Source organism: Vipera berus (genome assembly GCF_964194415.1).
Source record: "Vipera berus genome assembly, chromosome: 5".
Classification (NCBI taxonomy): domain Eukaryota; kingdom Metazoa; phylum Chordata; class Lepidosauria; order Squamata; family Viperidae; genus Vipera; species Vipera berus.
Window position 1 is genome coordinate 89433322 of NC_138207.1, and position 21455 is coordinate 89454776.

General features: G+C 41.8%; 1 protein-coding gene across 4 annotated transcripts in view; it reads right to left on the reverse strand.

Moving 5' to 3' along the window:
* Positions 1-6129: 6129 nt before the first annotated feature.
* Positions 6130-21455, reverse strand: part of LOC308669087 (solute carrier family 22 member 15-like) — a 45018-nt gene continuing 29692 nt past the window's right edge. For 2 of the 4 annotated variants that reach the window (XM_081329564.1, XM_081329567.1), the window contains 5 exons: positions 19950-20038; positions 17900-18008; positions 11753-11825; positions 8973-9131; positions 6131-8177 (listed from right to left, as the gene is read on the reverse strand). In XM_081329564.1, coding sequence (XP_081185690.1) covers positions 8151-8177; positions 8973-9131; positions 11753-11825; positions 17900-18008; positions 19950-20038 — 457 coding nt within the window. In that variant the 3' untranslated portion in view covers positions 6131-8150. Of the gene's footprint in view, positions 8178-8967; positions 9132-11752; positions 11826-17899; positions 18009-19949; positions 20039-21455 lie in introns of all 4 variants that reach the window. The other 2 variants (XM_081329565.1, XM_081329566.1) reach the window with 2 other exon arrangements.

Sequence of the window (21455 nt, forward strand, 5' to 3'; positions counted from 1 at the left end):
AAACTGGAAAAAGTTATTGACTCGAGTATAAGCCGATCCGCCGTTCTGCAAGCCTCCGCCGCTGGCGGAGGCTGGATCCACGCTCTGCAAGCCTCTGCCGCCAGCAGAGGCTCGATCCGCCATTTTGCAAGCCTGAATACACAGGAATACCCTGTGTGGCCGCGGCTCTCGGGGAAGCCCTGGCTGTCCGCTTCCTCGCTCCACACTGCCATTCGGGGCCCGCGCGTTCCCCGGGCAAATCGCGGCGCCCAGCAGGCGAGGAAACACGCCCGCTCCAGTCGCCCCCCCTTCCCTCAGGAGACGCGAAGCAAGTGACCGCCCGGAGCTTACCGAGGACTTGTGCGCGGCCGAGGCTTCGGTGCTTCCAGGATCGCGCGCACCTCTCCAAGCCGTCGCCGTCCGGAGACCTGCCGAAGTTTGGGGAGGTTTGGGGAGGTGCGCGTGCACCTCCCCAAACCTCCCCAAACGTCGGCAGGTCTCCGGACCTCCGCGCCCTGCCTGCCTGCTTCTTTCCGCTGCGGAAAGAAGCAGGCAGGCTGCTTCGTTCCGCAGCGGAAAGAAGCAGGCAGGCAGGGCGCGGAGGTCCGGAGACCTGCCGACGTTTGGGGAGGTTTGGGGAGGTGCCCAAACCTCCCCAAACGTCGGCAGGTCTCGGGACCTCCGCGCCCTGCCTGCCTGCTTCTTTCCGCAGTGGAAAGAAGCAGGCAGGCAGGGCGCGGAGGTCCGGAGACCTGCCGACATTTGGGGAGGTTTGCGCGCGCACCTCCCCAAACCTCCCCAAACTTCGGCAGGTCTCCGGACGGCGGTGGCTTGGGAGAGGTGCGCGCGATCCCGGAAGCACCAAAGCCTCGGCCGCGCACAAGTCCTCGGTAAGTTTTTTTGTTGACTGGAGTATAAGCCAAAGTGGAATTTTTCAGCCCAAAAAGTGGGCTGAAAAATTCGGCTTATACTCAAGTATATACGGTATTTAAAAAATGGTGGGCCAACCTCTCCTCATAAGGCAAAGCTGCACTTTTTTTTATTCTTGATTTGCTTCTCAAAAACATGCTGCCCGTGAGATCTGGGAGTTGAAGTCACACAAGGTTGCCCTGGTTGAGAAACATTGCTCTAAAGTAATTTGCTCCCAAAAGAAACTTATTGTCCAAACCCTCAATTATTAATTGTTATCAATCACTCATATTCTCTGGGCTTACACTATTCGGGTTCTGCCATTCTCCTGGGGAGGGGGGAGATCAGGGGAGATCTTGTAGTGCATGTAGTACATTTCCTCTATTTACTTTGATGTGTCCTCTATGCAGGGGTCTCCAAACTTGGCCCTTTTAGCGTGCCTGGCTGAGGAATTCTGGGAGTTGAAGTCCACAAGGCATAAAAGGGCCAAGTTTGAAGAGCCCTGGTCTATGGGGTGTGAAAGGAATGCCTCCGGGCCATCTGCCTTTTCTCAGCACAGGTATCAGTGCCCGTCTGACGAAGCAAAGAAACGCAAAAAAAACCCAGCTGCTATATGGCCGGCTAAGGCCCACACCCACCGCCCTGCCCAAACAAGCCAAAGACCACCACCCCTCTACTTAAGCACCACCCTTCCCGTCAGCTCCCTTTTCCTCCCTGCCCCTCACTTGACCCACCATGCTCTGTTCCCCAGGTATGTATCCAATCCCGTATCCACCCATCCCCCTGGGCCCCGACCCTCCACCGCTACTCATAGCAGAGCACCCCCCTTAGGCCTGTTACCCTCCCAGCCCCAAGACCCAATACCCTCACCACCCCCCGCGGTCCCCGGAACCGCTGCAGTCCTGGCCCGCAAAGCCTGGGAGAAGGGCCCATGTCCCAGCCGCTCTTCCTGCGGCTCTTTGGCAGGGCTGCTGGCGAGGGGTCCCTGTGCCACTGGCAGGCCTGGCGCCAGCATCGCAGGCATAACCCCCGGCCCCAGTTGCAGTTCCCCGCGGGGGTTTGCAGCAAGCATGCCCTCCTCCTTCGAGTAGAAGTCCCCGGATCGAACCGACGACAGGCGGGGGTCTCCACGGCGGCATTGCGCAGGCATGCTTTTCCCGACCCGCTGGAAGTCTCCGGATGTTGCCGGCAGTCCCCAGAAGTCTCCAGACGTTTCCGGCAAGGACCAGCGTCGGTCAGGCGTGCCTTCTCCAGCCCGCCGGGAGTCCATAGGCCGGGCCGTCAGCGAGCAGGCCTGGGAGGAAACAAACTGTCATCGGGAGCCAGAAGCCGGGCACGGGTGGCATGGGGGAAGCCGGGTAAGAGCGGCGTGGTGGTCCCGGGAGGGAATGGCCACAGCCGGTCACGGGGCCCCCACCAAATGGCAGACCCGACAACAGGAGGAGGATCTGGAGAGGACCTAACAACCTTGAGAGAGGTGCCTTATCAACTCGTTTCCCACAGCTCGATGGCACCTGTGGATTGGCCTGTTTGAACTGACTGGATGGACAGTTGGGGTGGGTTATTACTTCATGGGTTTAACCTATTGATTCAGGCAGGAAGCCTTCAGATCCTGCCTAGCTTTCCTGCTTTCTGTATCTGTAGCCAATAAAAGTTCCTTTTCAAATGATGCCAGTTTCAAGAGTTCTGCTTTCTTGGTAGAGGAGTGGAGGCAGGTCCTTACACTTATACTTTATTTTTCTTTACCTTTCAGAATGGCAAGCGAATGAAGTGTTTGAACAACTTATGAACAAGCCTGGTCTCTTCCATCAGCCTACTAAAGACTTAGAAGGGACCCATTCTCCTAAGTAACTCATAATCTAGTGGAGCTTTCACAAAATTACACTTCTAATTAACTTCCTTGTGCTTTCTGTGTAGCTATACATCAATGTTCATGCCTTCCAGAATCATCTATTCAATATTCCTATTTTCAAGTTCTATAAAATTGATTAAGTCTAGGGTACCTGACCTGATGTAAGCCCATGATTGTAAACAAAGGTAATTCAGCCACTTGAAAAGCCACTTCAATGATAAATACTTCATGATGTACAATCTATAAGCTGCTGGAAGGTAATTGCTTATAGTTCTCCATTTGTAAACTCAGCCTTATTTAATTACATTTAATTAGATTCTTTGTAACTGAAATTATAGTTAAATGTTATCCTATTAAGCTGAGTAAGAACACCTGCAAATGTGTAGTTGATCTTCCAATACCCAACTTAATTTTAACTAAAGGAACCTTCAAGCCTCACAAATGTGTTCTATGTTTTATAATTTACTTATAAATATATGAATTACATTCCAATGTAATTTGAATCCAAGTCTTCACAATATAGTGCCCTTCCTATGTTGTAAGTAGATCTTCCATTATTCCAAACACTGTAATAGGCAAGGTAATAACCAAAATATTATTGTAAGAAGATTTTTATTTTTAAACTTGTCTGATATTGGTTCGGTGAATAAAACAAACAAACATGAGTGAATTTATTATCAGGCCCCCTCACAAAAACAAAATATCAAAAGCAAATTCAACATTTTTAATCAGCTTTTTTCATAAATGAGATAAAAGTGCAAAAACTATTAAAGCAGTAGCCTATTGCAAATAGATCCCTTTGCTCTTTAATTTCCAGTCTGATCAACAGGAATTAGCATCATTAATCTCTGCCATTGATATTTCAGTATAATGTTCATCAGAAAGCTACATTTATTTTTGTATCCCCCTGCCTTCCCTGCAGGATAAAAGAACTAGAAAATATTTAGTCATCCAGTTTTGGGAAAGATCATTTATCTGTATGCAGATCTTGATGGAAACCGATACACTGAGTCTTCAGCTTGTTTATTCATACAACCCAATATAAAACACATCCCACATCTCCCAATAAAAATGATTTGTTAGGATGTAAATTCTTTGGGCACTTGCCTTCGTTATTTGTTGCCTGTGGTCTTGGGATAACAATACATGATGCAGGCTTTAAAGCAGGGTTCGCTGAGGAATTCTGGGAGTTGAAGTCCACAAGTCATAAAAGGGCCAAGTTTGAAGACCCCTGGTTTAAACTATCCATAAAAAGCAGCACTGGCTTCCTTGAGGGTAAGCAAAGGCACTTGCTCTCAAGGAACCCAAAGCTGTTCGTCATGTAGCCAATTGTAAATCATAACTATTGTGGCACCACGTCCAGTTCAATCATGGAGTGCGGTATTTATTTTTGAAAGGGAGGCAAAATGATGATGGTGGAGACCCATGAGCACTTGCCAAATTTTCCATCTCCGCTTCTAAAATTGAAGCAGGAAATGAAGGTGTTCTGCTGGAAAACAATCACCCCAGCCATCGTTTTTATGATCAGAATGGTGCTGGATCCCAAATAAACTGCACAAAAATTTTAAGAAAATAAACATTCTGGGCGGCTACATAACAACTTGCAGATTACCTGGTAAGCCTTCAATTAAACTAACCATAGTACTGAGTATTGCAATATTTTTGTTAAGTATGTAGAAGAGAAATGGCAATCAGCAGCTCTAAAACTGATTTTGTAGCACATTCATACTGATTTGCTAAATCACATGTAAATATGAAAATAGATGGCATATTTTGAAATTAGAAGCATACAGATATAGTGTAACCTTTAAACAGGCTAAACATACTCAAAAAGATAAACGTTCACAATTTTTTAAAAAAAAATCCAAGAAAATTCTATCTGGTTATTTCCTTGGTGCCATCGCTCTGTCAGTTCAGATTTGAGCTGTGACCCCAGGCCATCTCATTTTCCCATGTAGATCAGAGTTCCCCAACGTTTCTGGCTTTGCAAACCAATGGGGGGGGGAAGGGTATGGTTGTGAGTAGCCAGCAAGCACGTGCGCCTGCCACTCCTGCAAATGGAGCCTGTGTACACGCGCTCACCCACTGCTTGTGCAAGTAAGGATACACATGTGTACCTGCACACTCACTGGCAATTTCTGCTGCCCAGTTGCAATCCTCTCATGGCCCACTAGTGGGGCAAAGGTTGGGGAACCCTGGTTTAGATAAATATTTGTGTCCACCAGTGGCTTAAACAGTTTTAAATAAACACAAGGATTTGATATGCTCTTTATGAGTGTTAAGTCTAACTTGGAAGAGCCCACAAGAATTCTTGCCCCAAGAGCTAGGCAAGACTCATCTCACAAGATGGGTCACAACTGACTCCTGCGACTTCTGCATTCTGTCTTTAAAATGATGCCTCTAAATCAGAGCCTAACAATTTGCTTGTGAGGGAGCTGCTTTTTCTTTTTGAATAGCTTTATACCTTGATGGTTTGGTTGGGCTGGAAGAAGCCATGCCAGAGAGAGGCTGGGCCAATCCCTGATACAGCTGTGACACAGCTTACCTCTGCTCTCTTTGCTGCTACATACTGGTAATCATTGACTTACAACCATTTGTTTACTGACTGTTTGAAGTTACAACACTGAAAAAAGTGACTTATGATGGTTTTCACACTTACAACTGTTGCAGCATCCCTGTAATCATGTGATCAAAATTCAGACACTTGGCAACTGGCACATATTGATTACAGTGTCGTGGGATCATGTGATCACCTTTTGCAACCTTCTGAAAAAAGTCAATGGGGAAGCCAGGTTCACTTAACAGCCATTTACTAATTTAGCATCAGCAGTGATTTATATCACAACTGTGGAACAAAAGTTCATAAAATGGGGCAAAACTCAGTTAACAAACTGTCTCGCTGAGCAATAGAAATTTTGGGCTGAATTGTGACTATAAGAAGGATTATCTGATTCAATGCTTCAACCACTGGACGTCACTTTGGTTCAACTGCTGATAATCTTTGAAACAGCCCGCCTCCTATGGTTATGATCCTCGCATTTCCAATTATGATTACAATTTGCCTGGAAAATCATTGTAAATCTGAGGCAAGACAGAAATTCTTAAACCCTGAGCATTATTGGCAAGCTTGTCTGTTTCAGCTGAGGACTGTCGTATCAGTGAGTCAATAAAACAGCACAGCTGAAATCAAAGAGTCTTATTTCATATAAGGTAAAGGTAAAGGTAAAAGTTCCCCCGCACATGCGTGCTAGTCATTTCCGACTCTAGGGGCCGGTGCTCATCTCCGTTTCAAAGCCGAAGAGCCAGCGCTTGTCCGAGGACGTCTCTGTGGTCATATGGCCGGCATGATTAGACGCCAAAGGCGCATGGAACGTGTTACCTTCCCACCGTAGTGGTCCCTATTTTTCTACTTGCATTTTTACGTGCTTTCGAACTGCTAGGTGGGCAGAAGCTGGGACGAGTAACAGGCGCTCACTCTGCTACGCGGCACTCAGGATTCGACCTGCCAAACTGCCAACCTTCTGATCGACAAGCTCAGTGTCCTAAACCACTGAGCCACCGTGTCCCTTTTATATTTATATTTCATATAAACAGAGGGACAAATTGGATTCAACTGATTCTTTTAATAGGGTTTTTGTTTGGTTTTCAAATTAGTGAACCACATTTTTCATCCTGCAGAGTTAATCCGCTCCCCAATTTCTCATTATTAACTATTAGTGGCTTCTGTTTCTGTCAGCTATAGTATGCAAGGTGTGTTTGCCCTGCCTGTCCTTATCACTAATAAGCTTAAATGATTTTGCTGCGCAAACACAAAAAGCACTACAGACTACTTTTACTCCAAAAATACAAAATCTTAGCATGATAGTATGAAAATATTTTATTAGCCATTTTCTACATAATTGAAATAAAAGGGCAGAATGTATAATGACTTTTTGCAATAGGAAAAAACTACCTTCACAATTCACCTCTGCTTCCACAGGAACAATATTCTTAATATTTTATATTGCATTTCATTATAAAAATATAATTTATAAAGTTCTCCATCATGAGCAATATCAGATATAAAAGCTAATCATTTATGTTTATGTTTAGAAGGGGACACACTGACATCTAGAATAATTCCATCAAGTATATTTTACCTCCAAGTTATAAAAATGGAATGAAGACAGTCTACTCTAAACCATTTTATTAGAGAGCACTGAAAATATATAGTTATTTAAGCTAAATAGGCTGAACTTCAGAAGCCTGGGATATTTTCTTGTTTCCTTTTAAATCTACTGTAAATTTTAAATCACGACCTGTAACTGCCACATGAGTTTTGGCCAGAGGTAAATATGATCTGAAAGAAGTTTGTCTGAGTCCTCAAAACAGCTGACTATGGCCTGGAGATAACAGATTGTCAAAAATCCATTTTAACTTCTACGTTTTTTCTTACAAATGAAAAACAGACAATGACAAGAAACTGAGTTGCCAAGTGTTACATTCAAGGAACTACAAATCAAGGTGTATGTAAGGCCTCAGGTGCTCATAGTGTGCAGGAGCCATTATAGCATTTGATTGTGATCAGTTCTGTAGCAGCCATTTCTTACACTTCTGTTTCTGCAGGAGTGTTTGAAGGTTCATGGACAAATAATTTTGGGGAGCAGTGATGATTTTCTTTCATGATAGAGGATTTCAGAACAGAGTTTTTCATATCTGGCAGATTTTTAGATTCAATGCCTGTTTTGTTTTTGGGTGTATAAAAATGAAACCTGCTAAACATAAATCCTACAATCTGACTACTTACCTGTTTCTTACAGCAAGTAGAAGATACAATCTCTTTAATTTATATTTCATATTACATACTGTGTATATTGCATCAATTGTTAAAATGCTAACAAGTCACCCGTTCTTTGGCATTTATAAATATGGTAGACCAAAATCATTAATATAAAAATATTGGCAACAAGATTCTGTAAAAATTAAGAGACAAAGCAAAATGGCATATTCCAGGTCTGAATAATCTACCAATTTAAAGATACTATAAGCATCAATGTAATATTAATTCCAATATGCTGAGCCCAGAATATCACACAATTAACGGTCAATTTTCTGACTGCTTATTTAGAATTGTAATCAAATCCCCAATAATTTATACTTTTAAAGAATAATTATCCTGTTTACTAAATGAAATCACAAGTAATTATGAATGTTTTAAAACATTCAGTATACAGCATTTGAAAAATTGGTTTAGGCCCTTAAATTTCCTCATTAATTTATCTCTCCCTCTCCACATCTTCACAAGTCATGTTTACATGAGACATTGATCATTCTGGAAATAGGAAAATAGGTTTGAATGTCGCAACGTGATAATCTTGATGGCAGCATACTTCAACAACTGAAATTTTCAACCAAGATATTTTTTGCAATACTAAAACTTTTCTTCTAATTGATTTACCTGTTAACAGATGAAAAAATCAATTAGGATAGTTGTTATATAATAAGAATTAACAAAGTACCAATTTAATAGGCTACAGAATTTTTTAAAAAAACTATTTCTCCTTACAAGTTCACATTCAGACGCAAGTTACAAAAAAGAACATTAATGGGTATGGGATAAGGAAGGAAAAAATATAATTCTTCAAGTTACATGTGGTAATTTTGACATTATTATCTGAACTTCAAAATTGGACAGTCCTAATATCTAGAATCCAAAAATTCTTAATAGTCTCATAGAAGGCACAATGCAACAATTCAGATCTAAAATTACTAGCTATTAGCACCAAGACTATAAGACTATTCATAAATAACAATTATTAATAAAGTATCATTTTTTCACTGGGTTTACATTAAATATCGGTAGTTCTCCAGTGCCATAAGTTAATACCATTCTTTTAAAACTAATGAACTTGCTGAAATTTATAATTCAGTTCAACAGACTAAATTAAGATACTTAACATTTGCAAAAGATTTTATTAGTCATTTTTCTATTGTAAGAATCTTCCAAATAACTAGAAGAGCGAATGGAAATTGGGAAACCCTGATCTGTTCATGGAGTCGGTTACTGAATCATCTGTTGTAGTTAAAAGAAAAGTAAGCAAGGTGAAAACGCAGAGAAGCCAGTCTTCTGATTGGCATTTCCTTTCCTATACATGTTTTTTTTAAGTGTTCATTTTGACAATTTAATAAAAAATAAGTGAGACAGATTTCCAGTAGCACAGAAGACACAGATAAATAATTGTGTTTACTCTGCCTTTTTGTTTTTAAGTATTTGATAGACAGGCATCTGCAAATCTTCAATAGTTTCTGCAATTGGTTTGTTCAGAGTTTCTGGAAGTAGAAGAGTCAAAAAACCAGCTGATAATCCACTGATTCCAAAGACTCCAAATGGTACAGATGGACCAAGAGATTTCTAGAAGGAATGGATTAAATTATTTGTTATGGAACAATATAAATAGGTAGATAAGTTACTTTAAAAGCCTTCATTGAATTGCAGTGATATATAAATAAGATGAATGAATAATATAACCCCATTTTCTAATGCATGTTTAGCACACAGATAGAAAGTGTTTTGTGAAGTACAGAAAACAGTCCTAAAAAAAGAGTCAAAGGGACAATAAAAAAACAATTTAGTCTAATTTAATGAAGAGAAGGGCGAGGGGTGACATGATAGCAGTGTTCCAATATCTCAGGGGCTACCACAAAGAAGAAGGAGTCAAGCTATTCTCCAAAGCACCTGAAAGCAGGACAAGAAACAACAGATGGAAACTAATCAAGGAGAGAAGCAACCTAGAACTAAGGAGAAACTTCCTGACAGTTAGAACAATTAACCAGTGGAACAACCTGTCTCCAGAAGCTGTGAATGCTCCAACACTGGAAGTTTTTAAGAAGAGACTGGATAGCCATTTGTCTGAAATGGTATAGGGTTTCCTGTCTGAGCAGGGGGTTGGACTAGATGACCTCCAAGATCCCTTCCAACTTTTTTATTGTTGTTGTTGTTGTCAGAATTCAAAGTGATTTACACTACATATCAATTTCCTTCCTATTCATATTCTGAGGATTTTTCTTAACTTAGAATAATTCCCCTCCCTAAATATCATATGCAAATAACCTGTGTTTCCCCGAAAATAATACTGTGTCCTATATATTTTTGGACCAAAAGACCCATTAAGGCTTATTTTCAGGTATGGCTGAATTTGCAGCCACCTACCCACTCCCTCCCACTGTCTGCTTGCCTGCAGCCACAACAGCTTACAGGGCTTCCCAGGGCAGATGCTCAGGAGGCGAGGACAGTGCTGGCAGAGCGCATCTTCAGGCGAGGAGGAGAGCGGCACGGGTGAGGGGAGAAGCCAAAGGACCAAGCGGTGCAAGCTTCCCCTGCCGCCTCTCTCTGCCTGCCACACTCTTTCCTTTTGCAAGCAGACGAAGCTTCCAGTCTCCACGAATTGTATGTTTGGGCGCCTATTGGGTGCTTAGAAATGGAGCAATTCACTCCATTTCCAAGTGCCCAATAGGTGCCCAAACACTTTTCGCCTGAATAGAGAAATGATGGAGACTGGAAGCTTTGTCTGCTTGCAAATGGGGTGCTTGGAAATGGAATGAATTGCTCCATTTCCAAGTGCCCCATTTGCAAGCAGACAAAGCTTCCAGTCTCCCTCTGGGCAAAAAGTGCACGGTGGAGCCAGGCAGAGGCAGAGTCAAGGTGGAAGCGGGGGGGGGGGGCGGCAGGGAAGAGGCAGGTGATCTGGATGTGCTGTATGGCCACCTGGCTCACACAGTGGTGGACGCAGAGACCCTGGTGGAGGCAGGTGATCCCAATGTGCTGTCCACTCCGTCTCGCCTGCAGCTGTGCCTTCCTCCCCCCATGCCTCTATCTCCACCTGCTGCTGGTGCTGCCACATGAGCCTCCCACGAGCCTCTCATGAGCCAGGCAGCCACACAGCATGTCTGGATCACCTGCCTCCCCCCCCCCCCGCCTTTGACTCCACACTCGGACTTACCTGCACTGAGCTAAGGGGCCAGTGGGCTGCGGCTGCTTCCAAACACCATTGACCCCCACGCACTCACTACTTCTTGTGCTGGCCACACCTACTCCCCAGGCTTATTTTTGGGGTAGGGCTTACATTAGGCCCACCCAAAAAAAATTAAGCTAGGGCTTATTTTCTGGGTGGGTCTTATTTTTGGTGAAACACAGTATTGGAAGAGAAGAGAAGGAAGAACTTAGGCAGGGGTCTTCAAACCTGGCCCTTTTATGACTTCAACTCCCAGAATTCCTCAGCCAGGCACACTGGCTGAGGAATTCTGGGAGTTGAAGTCCACAAGTCATAAAAGGGCCAAGTTTGAAGACCTCTGAACTTAGGGGTGAAATTAAGCAGATCATCAGCTTAGAGTTGTTATGTTCCCACAAACAGTCCAAGTCTAACCCTTCCTGGAGTCTATTGTCCCTTAAAGGTAAAGGTAAAGGTTCCCCCGCACATGTGTGCTAGTCGTTTCCTACTCTAGGGGCCGGTGCTCATCTCCGTTTCAAAGCCGAAGAGCCAGCGTTTGTCCGAAGACGTCTCCGTGGTCATGTGGCCGGCATGACTAGACGCCAAAGGCGCACGGAACGCTGTTACCTTCCCTTATCTGGTGCCAATATAGTCCTGAACTTTAGTTGCCTGGATTCTTTGACATATGTTCACCTGCCATGGCACATTGACTCTACTGTCAGGGTTCACTGGCTAACCCTCTGCCCACAGTAGATCCACGTCGACTTTCAACTTCCCATAAACATAAGAAGACTATGCATTTTATATGTTCATCTAAATCTCAATCAGACTTATTCAAATGTACTTTGGTATATTTACCAAAGAAATGCTGGGAAAAGTGTATTAGTCATATATGATATCACAATGACAAATATTTTGTAAAAAATATAAGCCCACAAGTTCTGCTTAACTATCATGTTAGAATTATTGCATATGAACGATCAATGCTCATTAATTGATTCGAAAGTTTGCTTAAACAGGATACACTGCAGACCACATTACTTACCAAGGAAGGAACAAATGGAGCCAAAATTCCTCCAAACCTACAAATCATTGAGCATACACCCAATCCAGCATTTCTGTTTTATAAAAGAAATACCACTGTCAGTATTTATCTTAAGAAAAAAGCAAGACCAATATAGCGATTCATGCTAAATAATATTATTTCCACCACAACTGAATATGATTCAGTTTTACCAACTGGAAAATATTGTTTATATTGCATATATTTCCAAAAGAAATCATGAAACATGAACTCTTCCTCTACAGATTCTATACATTTGCCTGAGACATTCTAGCTTGTCTATCTGGAGAGATTTGAACCTGTTAGTCCTAATAAAGTGAACAGGGGCCTCAGAGTGGTGAGCTCAGCCACCCATCTTTTAGAACCATGTCCCTTCTGGCTGTCAAGCTCCATGTGGCAGTAAATGCTTCTTTGGGGGAGAGTGTGACGCCAGATGTCAAGTTTCCGACGTATGGGCTTTTCAAGTGACTCTGAGGCATTGTTTACCTTAAAAGTCCTTTATTAGCCTAATACACTGGCAAATACTTGCTCGAAGGAAGCTGGAATCTGAAATCTCCACCCCTTGCATAATATATTAAAAACACATTTCTCCACCTTTCTAATTTTGTCATTAATCATATTCTCCAATTAATTTAAAGAATCAGTTTCCCTTCCGCTGCCAAGGTCTTATCTTCTTAGTTAGAGATGGCCTTGAAAGGTGCAATCCTACTCATCCCCCCTCCCAACCTTAAACTAAAAGTTTAACATAGGAAATAGCTACTTCTTCATCTCTTGTCAAGCAATAACATTCAATGTTAGCAGCGTTGACATCACCTGTCTTAAAAACAAGTCAGGCACATATTATCATGTTTGGTGGACGTGTGATAAAGTAAAGAACTATTGGGAAAAGATAGATACTTGGCTAGAAAAGATGTTGGCAGAACATGTAAATTTTAAACCTGAACTTTTTTTATTGGGTATAATGCCAGAAAAGACTAACAAACAAAGCCTATATTTGAATTTGCATGTCACAACAGCGGCAAGAATTTTATTTGCGCAATATTGGAAAAATGAAGGAATATCATCAGATGAAGAAATAATCAAAAAATACTAGAATGCGCAGAGAAGGACAGATTGACTATGAGACTGAAAGAAAAAAGAAGAAACAGAATATTACCAAACTTGGGACTTATTTTATTGATGGCTAGAGGAAAGAATAAAGGATTAGGAATTAAATATGTATTAGTGAATGTAAACTCAGTTGGTTGAAAAATTAATATTCTATGTATGGAAAAAAAATTAATAAAAACTGTAATGAAAAGAAAGAAAGAAATAGTAGCCACTATGATTAATCCGCTAACAGTAAAGTCAAGTAACGGGGCTCTTAACCTATTTTGAGCCCCAGCCCCAGGCACATAGCCCAATTTTTAAAACTTTGCAAAAAGCCAACAGAGTTGGGGCCATTCTAATCTTCAAAGGGAGAATGTGCCGTAAGGCAGAGACCACGGCACAAAAAGCTCATCTTCTAGTTCTCCCCAGTCGACATTCCTTGGCTGATGGGATCTGCAGGATACCCAATCTGTTGGATCGTACTGGATGGGTAGAAACGTCTGGAAAAAGACATTCCTTCAGTTAACCAGGTCCCAAGTCATTTGCAGCTCCTGCTTGGGGGGAGGGGACTTTGCACAGCTTCATGTTATGCACCAATTGTGCCCATTTCTGGACTGGACATTCACAATGACTACTCTTCTCCCAACTGGATTAAGGTAACATGCTTTAGATGGAGCTTCCCTCAAAATGCATTCAAAAGCTGAAACTGTTCCAAAATGTAGCAGCCTGGACAGTTTCGTTCTTTTCACATAACACACTCATGTGGTGACTCTGTTCTGTGAGATGCACAGGATTACAACACACCACTAGGTGGCAATATGTTACCATATTTACATTCTTCAATGTCCTATCTCAGGGGTCTTCAATCTTGGCCCTTTTATGACTTGTGCACTTCAACTCCTGAGGAATTCTGGGAGTTGAAGTCTACAAGTCATAAAAGGGCCAAGTTTGAAGACCCGTCCTATGCAATAAAAAAATCTTTTCAAAAAGACTAATTTCAAAATGACCTGCAATATTATCTCAAACGAAATTGTATTAAATAAATAGCAGAAACCATATTAAGGGGTACCATTAAAAGGGCCCCTCATGATCACAAACAGCAAAAGGTTTCTTTTAATCATCCAGTTAGGTCTAGCAGGCTGGAAAGCAGGAGACTGTGAGTTTTAATCCTGCCTTAGCTTTGAAAGGCAGCTGTGTGGCCTTGGGCCAGTCACTCTCTCTCAGCCTAACCCACCTCACAGGGTGACTGTGGTGGGGAAAATAGGAGAAGGAAGGTGTTTTGGGTATCCTTGCTGCCTTGAGTTATTTGCAAAATAATAAAGGCAGGATACAAATACATACCCCTTCATGGATTACTGCCTTGTCGTGGCGAAGGGGCTTGCGTAATTCAATGAAGCTATGAGCTATGCCGTGCAGGGCCACCCAAGACGGACAGGTCATAGCCGAGAGTTCTGACAAAACGTGATCCACTGGAGAAGGAAATGGCAAACCACTCCAGTATCTTTGCCGTGAAAACCCTATGGACAGTACCAAAAGGCAAAACGATATGACGCTGGAAGATGAGCCCCTCAGGTCGGAAGGCGTCCAATATGCTACTGGGGAAGAGCAGAGGGCTAGTACTAGTAGCGCCAGAAAGAATGAAGCGACTGGGCCAAAGCCGAAAGGACGCTCAGCTGTGGATGTGTCTGGTGGTGAAAGGAAAGTCCGATGCTGTAAAGATTTTTTCTCCATAGGAACCTGGAATGTAAGATCCATGAATCAAGGAAAGCTGGACGTGGTCAAACAAGAGATGACAAGACTGAACATCGACATCTTAGGTATCAGCGAACTAAAATGGACAGGAATGGGTGAATTTAATTCAGATGACCATCAGGTATACTACTGCGGGCAAGAATCCCTCAGAAGAAATGGAGTAGCCTTCATAGTCAATAAAAGAGTAGGAAAAGCAATACTGGGATACAATCCTCAAAATGACAGAATGATCTCAGTTCGAATCCAAGGCAAACCATTCAATATCACAGTAGTCCAAGTCTATGCCCCAACCACCAGTGCTGAAGAGGATGAAATTGACCGGTTCTATGAAGCCCTACAGCACCTTATAGAACTAACACCCAAAAATGATGTCCTTATCATCATGGGGGATTGGAATGCTAAAGTAGGAAGCCAAAAGATAACTGGAATAACAGGCAAGTTTGGCCTTGGAGTACAAAATGAAGCAGGGCACAGGCTGATAGAATTTTGTCAAGAGAATACGATGGTCATAGCAAACACTCTTTTCCAACAACCCAAGAGACGGCTCTACACATGGACATCACCAGACGGTCATCACAGAAATCAGATTGACTATATGCTCTGCAGCCAAAGATGGAGAAGCTCTATACAGTCAGTAAAAACAAGACCAGGAGCTGACTGTGGCTCAGACCATGAGCTTCTCCTTGCAAAGTTTAAGCTTAAACTGAAGAAAGTAGGGAAAAGCACTAGGCCACTCAGGTATGAATTAAATCATATCCCTGTTGAATATACAGTAGAGGTGACAAATAGATTTAAGGAATTAGATCTGATAGACAGAGTGCCTGAAGAACTATGGACAGAGGTTCGCGACATTGTACAACAGGTAGCAACCAAAACCATCCCAAAGAAAAAGAAATGCAAGAAAGCAAAATGGCTGTCTGAGGAAGCTTTGCAAATAGCTAAGGAAAGGAGGGAAGCGAAAGGCAAGGGAGAAAAACATAGATATGCCCAATTGAATGCAGAATTCCAGAGAATAGCTAGAAGAGATAAGAATGCCTTCTTAAATGAACAGTGCAAAGAAATAGAAGAAAACAATAGAATAGGGAGGACCAGAGATCTTTTCAAGAAAATTGGAGAGATGAAGGGAACGTTTAATGCAAAAATGGGCATGATAAAGGACCAAAATGGCAGGGACCTAACAGAGGCAGAAGAGATTAAGAAGAGGTGGCAAAATTACACAGAAGAACTATACAAGAATGAGCTTAATGTCCCTGATAATCACAATGAGGTGGTCACTGACCTCGAGCCAGACATCCTAGAATGTGAAGTGAAGTGGGCCTTAGAAAAGCTGAGCAACAACAAAGCTAGTGGAGGTGACAGTATTCCAGCTGAGCTATTCAAAATCTTAAAAGACAGTGCAGTAAAAGTGCTACACTCAATTTGCCAGCAAATTTGGAAAACTCAACAGTGGCCACAGGATTGGAAAAGATCAGTTTACATTCCAATTCCAAAGAAAGGCAGTGCCAAAGAATGTTCAAACTATCGCACCATTGCACTCATTTCTCATGCTAGTAAAGTCATGCTTAAAATCCTACAAGCTAGACTTCAGCAGTATGTGGATCGAGAACTACCAGAAGTACAGGCAGGATTTCGAAGAGGCAGAGGAACTAGAGATCAAATTGCCAACATACGCTGGATCATGGAGAAAGCTAGGGAGTTCCAGAAAAACATCTACTTCTGCTTCATTGACTATGCTAAAGCCTTTGATTGTGTGGATCATAACAAACTGTGGCAAGTTCTTAAAGAGATGGGAGTACCAGACCATCTTATTTGTCTCTTGAGAAACCTATATGCGGGTCAAGAAGCAACAGTGAGAACTGGACACGGAACCACTGATTGGTTCAAAATTGGGAAAGGAGTCCGGCAAGGCTGTATACTGTCGCCCTGCCTATTTAACTTATATGCAGAGCACATCATGAGAAAGGCAGGGCTAGATGAATCAAAAGTTGGAATTAAGATTGCCGGAAGAAATATCAACAACCTAAGATACGCAGATGATACCACTCTAATGGCAGAAAGTGAAGAAGAACTAAAGAGCCTCTTGTTGCGGGTGAAGAAGGAGAGTGCAAAACTTGGGTTGAAACTTAACATTAAGAAAACCAAGATCATGGCATCTGGCCCTCTCAATTCCTGGCAAATAGATGGGGAAGAAATGGAGGTAGTGACAGATTTTATTTTCCTGGGCTCCAAGATCACTGCAGATGGGGACTGTAGCCAAGAAATTAAAAGACGCTTGCTCCTGGGGAGGAAAGCCATGGCAAATCTAGACAGCACACTAAAAAGCAGAGACATCACCCTGTCAACAAAAGTGCGTATAGTCAAGGCTATGGTCTTCCCAGTTGCAATGTATGGCAGTGAAAGTTGGACCATAAGAAAGGCTGAGCGCCAAAGAATTGAGGCCTTTGAACTATGGTGCTGGAGAAGACTCCTGCGAGTCCCTTGGACTGCAAGGCGATCAAACCGGTCAGTCCTAGAGGAGATCAATCCTGACTGCTCTTTAGAAGGCCAGATCCTGAAGCTAAAACTCAAATACTTTGGCCACCTAATGAGAAGGAAGGACTCACTGGAGAAAAGCCTAATGCTGGGAAAGATCGAGGGCAATAGAAGAAGGGGACGACAGAGAATGAGGTGGCTGGATGGAGTCACTGAAGCAGTAGGCGTGAGCTTAAATGGACTCCAGAAGATGGTAGAGGACAGGAAGGCCTGGAGGAATGTTGTCCATAGGGTCGCGATGGGTCGGACACGACTTCGCAGCTAACAACAACAACAACAAATACATAAATAACAGCAGAGAATGTAAAGCTGAACAGCTTTATAGAAAGAAATCTGAAAGCAATTTTAGATAGCACACGTAGAATGAAAATATCCTTCCAACCATATATTTTGTCCTTTCTTTAAATCTTAGAGTGGCTTCTTCTCTCATTTCTCCCCCAACATTTTAGCATTAATAAGGAAATAACTACATGTCTTAATTTGCCATCATTCACAAGAGAAGGGGAACCTTGATCATTCTGAGACAAGACAAGCGATATCCACTGAAGAGCACTGCTGCATCCATCTCTGGAGACAACAGATTCTTATAGGAGATACTTTTTACAGATAGCTCTGATATCTAATTCAGGAGTATGAAGGTTTGCATGCAATATGTAACTGCTGATGTGATTTCAAATGGCTTATATACATTATATATTGTGAGAATTTAATGATTTGGAAATAAATATAAAAATAACAATGTTAACGTCTGTTTACCTTACTACTGTGGGATACAGCTCTGAAGTATAGATGTATACAATGTTGAAGGCAGCACTTACAGTCAATTTCCCATATAAAGCCAAAATTCTGGGACTGAAGAAAAATCCTTAAACAGAACATAGGACAATTAAACAAACATTTCCATCTTCAAATAGAGAACAGTAGAATAAATAGGCAGCTGTATTCAGAAATAAACCCCTCTGAGGTTCAGGCAAATGTATACCTACTGCGCAGGGCAACCTGCAATTGGCACAAAGGGAAAACAACTGCAATTTTAAATTACACCATTGCTGGTGGGCATAGGTATGCTTGGCTGGGGGCAAGGGAAAGACCTGCATGTCCTCTGGATAAAGTCTCCAATGCTATAGATTACAACTTCAGAGAACTGCAGTTCTGGCTACTTTATTTCAAGGCATCTCTCAATTATTACCAATAAAAGGTAACGCTACACTGCACTGATCTTACTGCACTGCAAGATCACTAAAACAGAAAGTTGTGAAAAGCCATTTTATGAGTTAGCCATTTGAATCCACTGCTCAAACTTTCAAACTTTGCCAGGTCATCACCCTTGAAATCAAGATAATACTTATCTATAGCTGAATTTCCCTTATATGCTTTGTCCGCAGAAAGTAATTATTTACATTTTACAACTATACGTCGCACATTAAAAAATCTTTGCTTGGAGTTACTTGCCAATGAGGATGGACCATCTTACTATAGCCCTATGGAGGTACGTCTTAATATATGAGTGAAGGAAACGGGGAGAGCTCACTCCTGGTCTCCTGAACACACTGATTCTTTTTAAGATGTCTTGAAGAGGAAATCTGTAAAGATTTTTTACTTGCATTCAAGCCTCTGCACAGAGACTTCTATGTAGACCTAGATCAGGCAGAAGAAGGCTACCAAAATAGCCAGGTCACTCAAGGAACTTTCTTACGAGAAAAGCCTAGAAATTTGAGACTCTTTAACTTGGAAAAAATGACATCTGAACAGGGAACAGAGCTAAAGCTAAAATCATACATGACATGGAAATGCTTTTTCCTCTCAAAACAATGTAAACAAAGTTCATTGAATGAATATAACTGGAAAGAAATTCAAAATAAAAAAGTAATTTTTCACACAGCCCACAATTAATCTGTGGAATTCATTATAAATTGTAGTGATGCCCAGTAATTCAGATGGCTTTAAAAGGCAATGAAAAAAATTCATGGAGAAGACACGACATCCATTAAACATGATTAGCCTTGAGATCTCCAATGCTTCCTGTAACAAGGAATGGGCAGGGGAGGGGAATGTCTCCATTTCTTGCTTGCAATCACCTTAGAGCCATTGGTAGAAATAAACTGATAAAACGATGTTATCAAGCTATATTTAAGCTGAAGGGTCTTTTGAAGATGTACTGTATACATCAGGTGCACAATAGGAAGGCCCTGGGTATAAGTCACTGCTTACCACTATAACTTAAGATCTAATGTTTAGAGAGCTTTCTTATGCTGTGAACTATTCTAAGCGTTCAGCAACAGACTCCATTCATGGAAAACTACAATGGTCACTATATTGCGATGGCTTGATTATTTCAAGTAATGGTAGAGAGAAGCTCATGGCAAATATAGTAATTTTCCCTGAGGTTCTTACTAATTCTTACTTACTAAGGTTCCTACTAATTACCTTGGAAAAGAAGAAAGCAAATGAGCTGCAGGATACTTCAAAGATTGCCAATGATTAAAGAAAAAAACCTATTCATGACTTAGCAGTATACAATACTAATAAAAAATACTATTATTTCACATTGATTCTATGTGGCAGCCTCTCTGAGTATCATTAATAACACCCATCCCACTTAAATTAAAACTGGGCATGCAATAAAGTCTTCATTTAGTAATAATCTTATTCATCTGAAAAAAACCTATTCTAGATTTGGTTTTTATTTTATTTTTAAAATTATTTAAATGTGGTTTGATATATTAGCAGACTAGGAGCACTTGTTTTTCAATAAGATTCTCTGTGCCAAGAAAAATTTGGTTTGCTTCAGAAAGAACATACTTACTCCTGTTATTTTCTGGTAAACACGTGGTAAAAACACAGGCAAGGCCTGCAAATATCAAAAAAGCAGCTGTACTTTTACGTCTTCCCGACCTAGTGCAGAAAAATAGTACAAGTTCATACTGGATTTCCACAAAGATACGTTTTAAAATATTTTTATTTATTATTCCATACAAGTCTTTTAAAAAAAAACTAAACTGCAGAATGATGGGCATTCACTAACAGAACAATGTAGGCAAATAATAAATATTGTTTCCACATTTCAAGAGATGAGTAATTCATGGAGAAATAATAAATGGTGATCTAAATTTTTACTCTGAGATACTTAGCCCTTTGCACAAAGTTCATTTTCTCTACTTCTGAAGCCAACAGCTTATAGGCCCAATCCAGGCTCTCACCTTCAAAGACCTTTTTGGTGCAGGTGTGCAAGTCACCAAACAACACGTGTCAAAACCCATTCCTATTTCATTTCTATCTCTCCCCTCTTACCCAAAATCAAATCTCACCTTTCCCTGGGTTCTGCCATACTCCCAAGGGGGAGGGGGGATGTGCCTGCGGGGTTATTGCCTTTGCCTCCTCTTTCCACTACAATGTAACCTTTTGCTTTCTTTATTGCCTCTGTGTCCTCTACCCACTACAATGTAACAATTTGCTTCCTGTGTTATCTCTCTCTCTGAACAAGGGGTTGGCTCAGCTGGCTCAGGAATTCTGGAAGTTGAAGTCCACGAGTCATAAAAGAGCAAGGTTGCCTACCCCTGTCCTAAACTGTCAGCTCAGTGCCTGGTTTATTTCTATGCTCTCAGAGGAAGGTGTAAAGAAGCCGCCAACCATTGCTGCGTGAACTGGAGATGGGCCAACGTTATCTCCCCTTTTCCCACAATGGACTTAACACCTGGGGATTGGCCACCCCATACCAGTGGGCAGATTATGGGGGGGGTGGTCTTGTTTGGGGATACTTTAATCTATCTCTCTGTGTGGGAAATCTCAGATCTTGTCTATTATGACTGCTATCAACTACTCTTAATAAAAGTTCCTGTTGGAAGAAATTGTTTCCAAGAGTTCTGCTTTCTTAAGATGTGGGATTGAAGTGAGTCCTGACAATTTGACAGAATAAACCCCTTGTCTGGTCCAGCCACCTAAGGAAAGTCCATCCCACGCAAGGGACACCGTTGATTGATCTTTTCAATGGAACCCTCTCTGCCTGCAGGCATTTTGAACAATAACGAAAGTAACTCAGTTTCAGTGGACATTCGGCCCACAGTTTAGTTTAACTGAATAGTGCCTATTTCTATTTACAACTACCAATATTTAGTGGCCTATTCTTATTTTGAGTGTTATACCCCATCTATAGTCTACAGGTTATCCTTGACTTATGACCACAGTCGAGACTGGAATGTCCATCCCTAAGTGATGCAATCATTAAATGAGTTGTGCCCAATTTTACAAACATTTTTGCTGCAGTCATTAAGTGAATCACCATGATTGTTAAGCAAATCACACAGTCATTAAA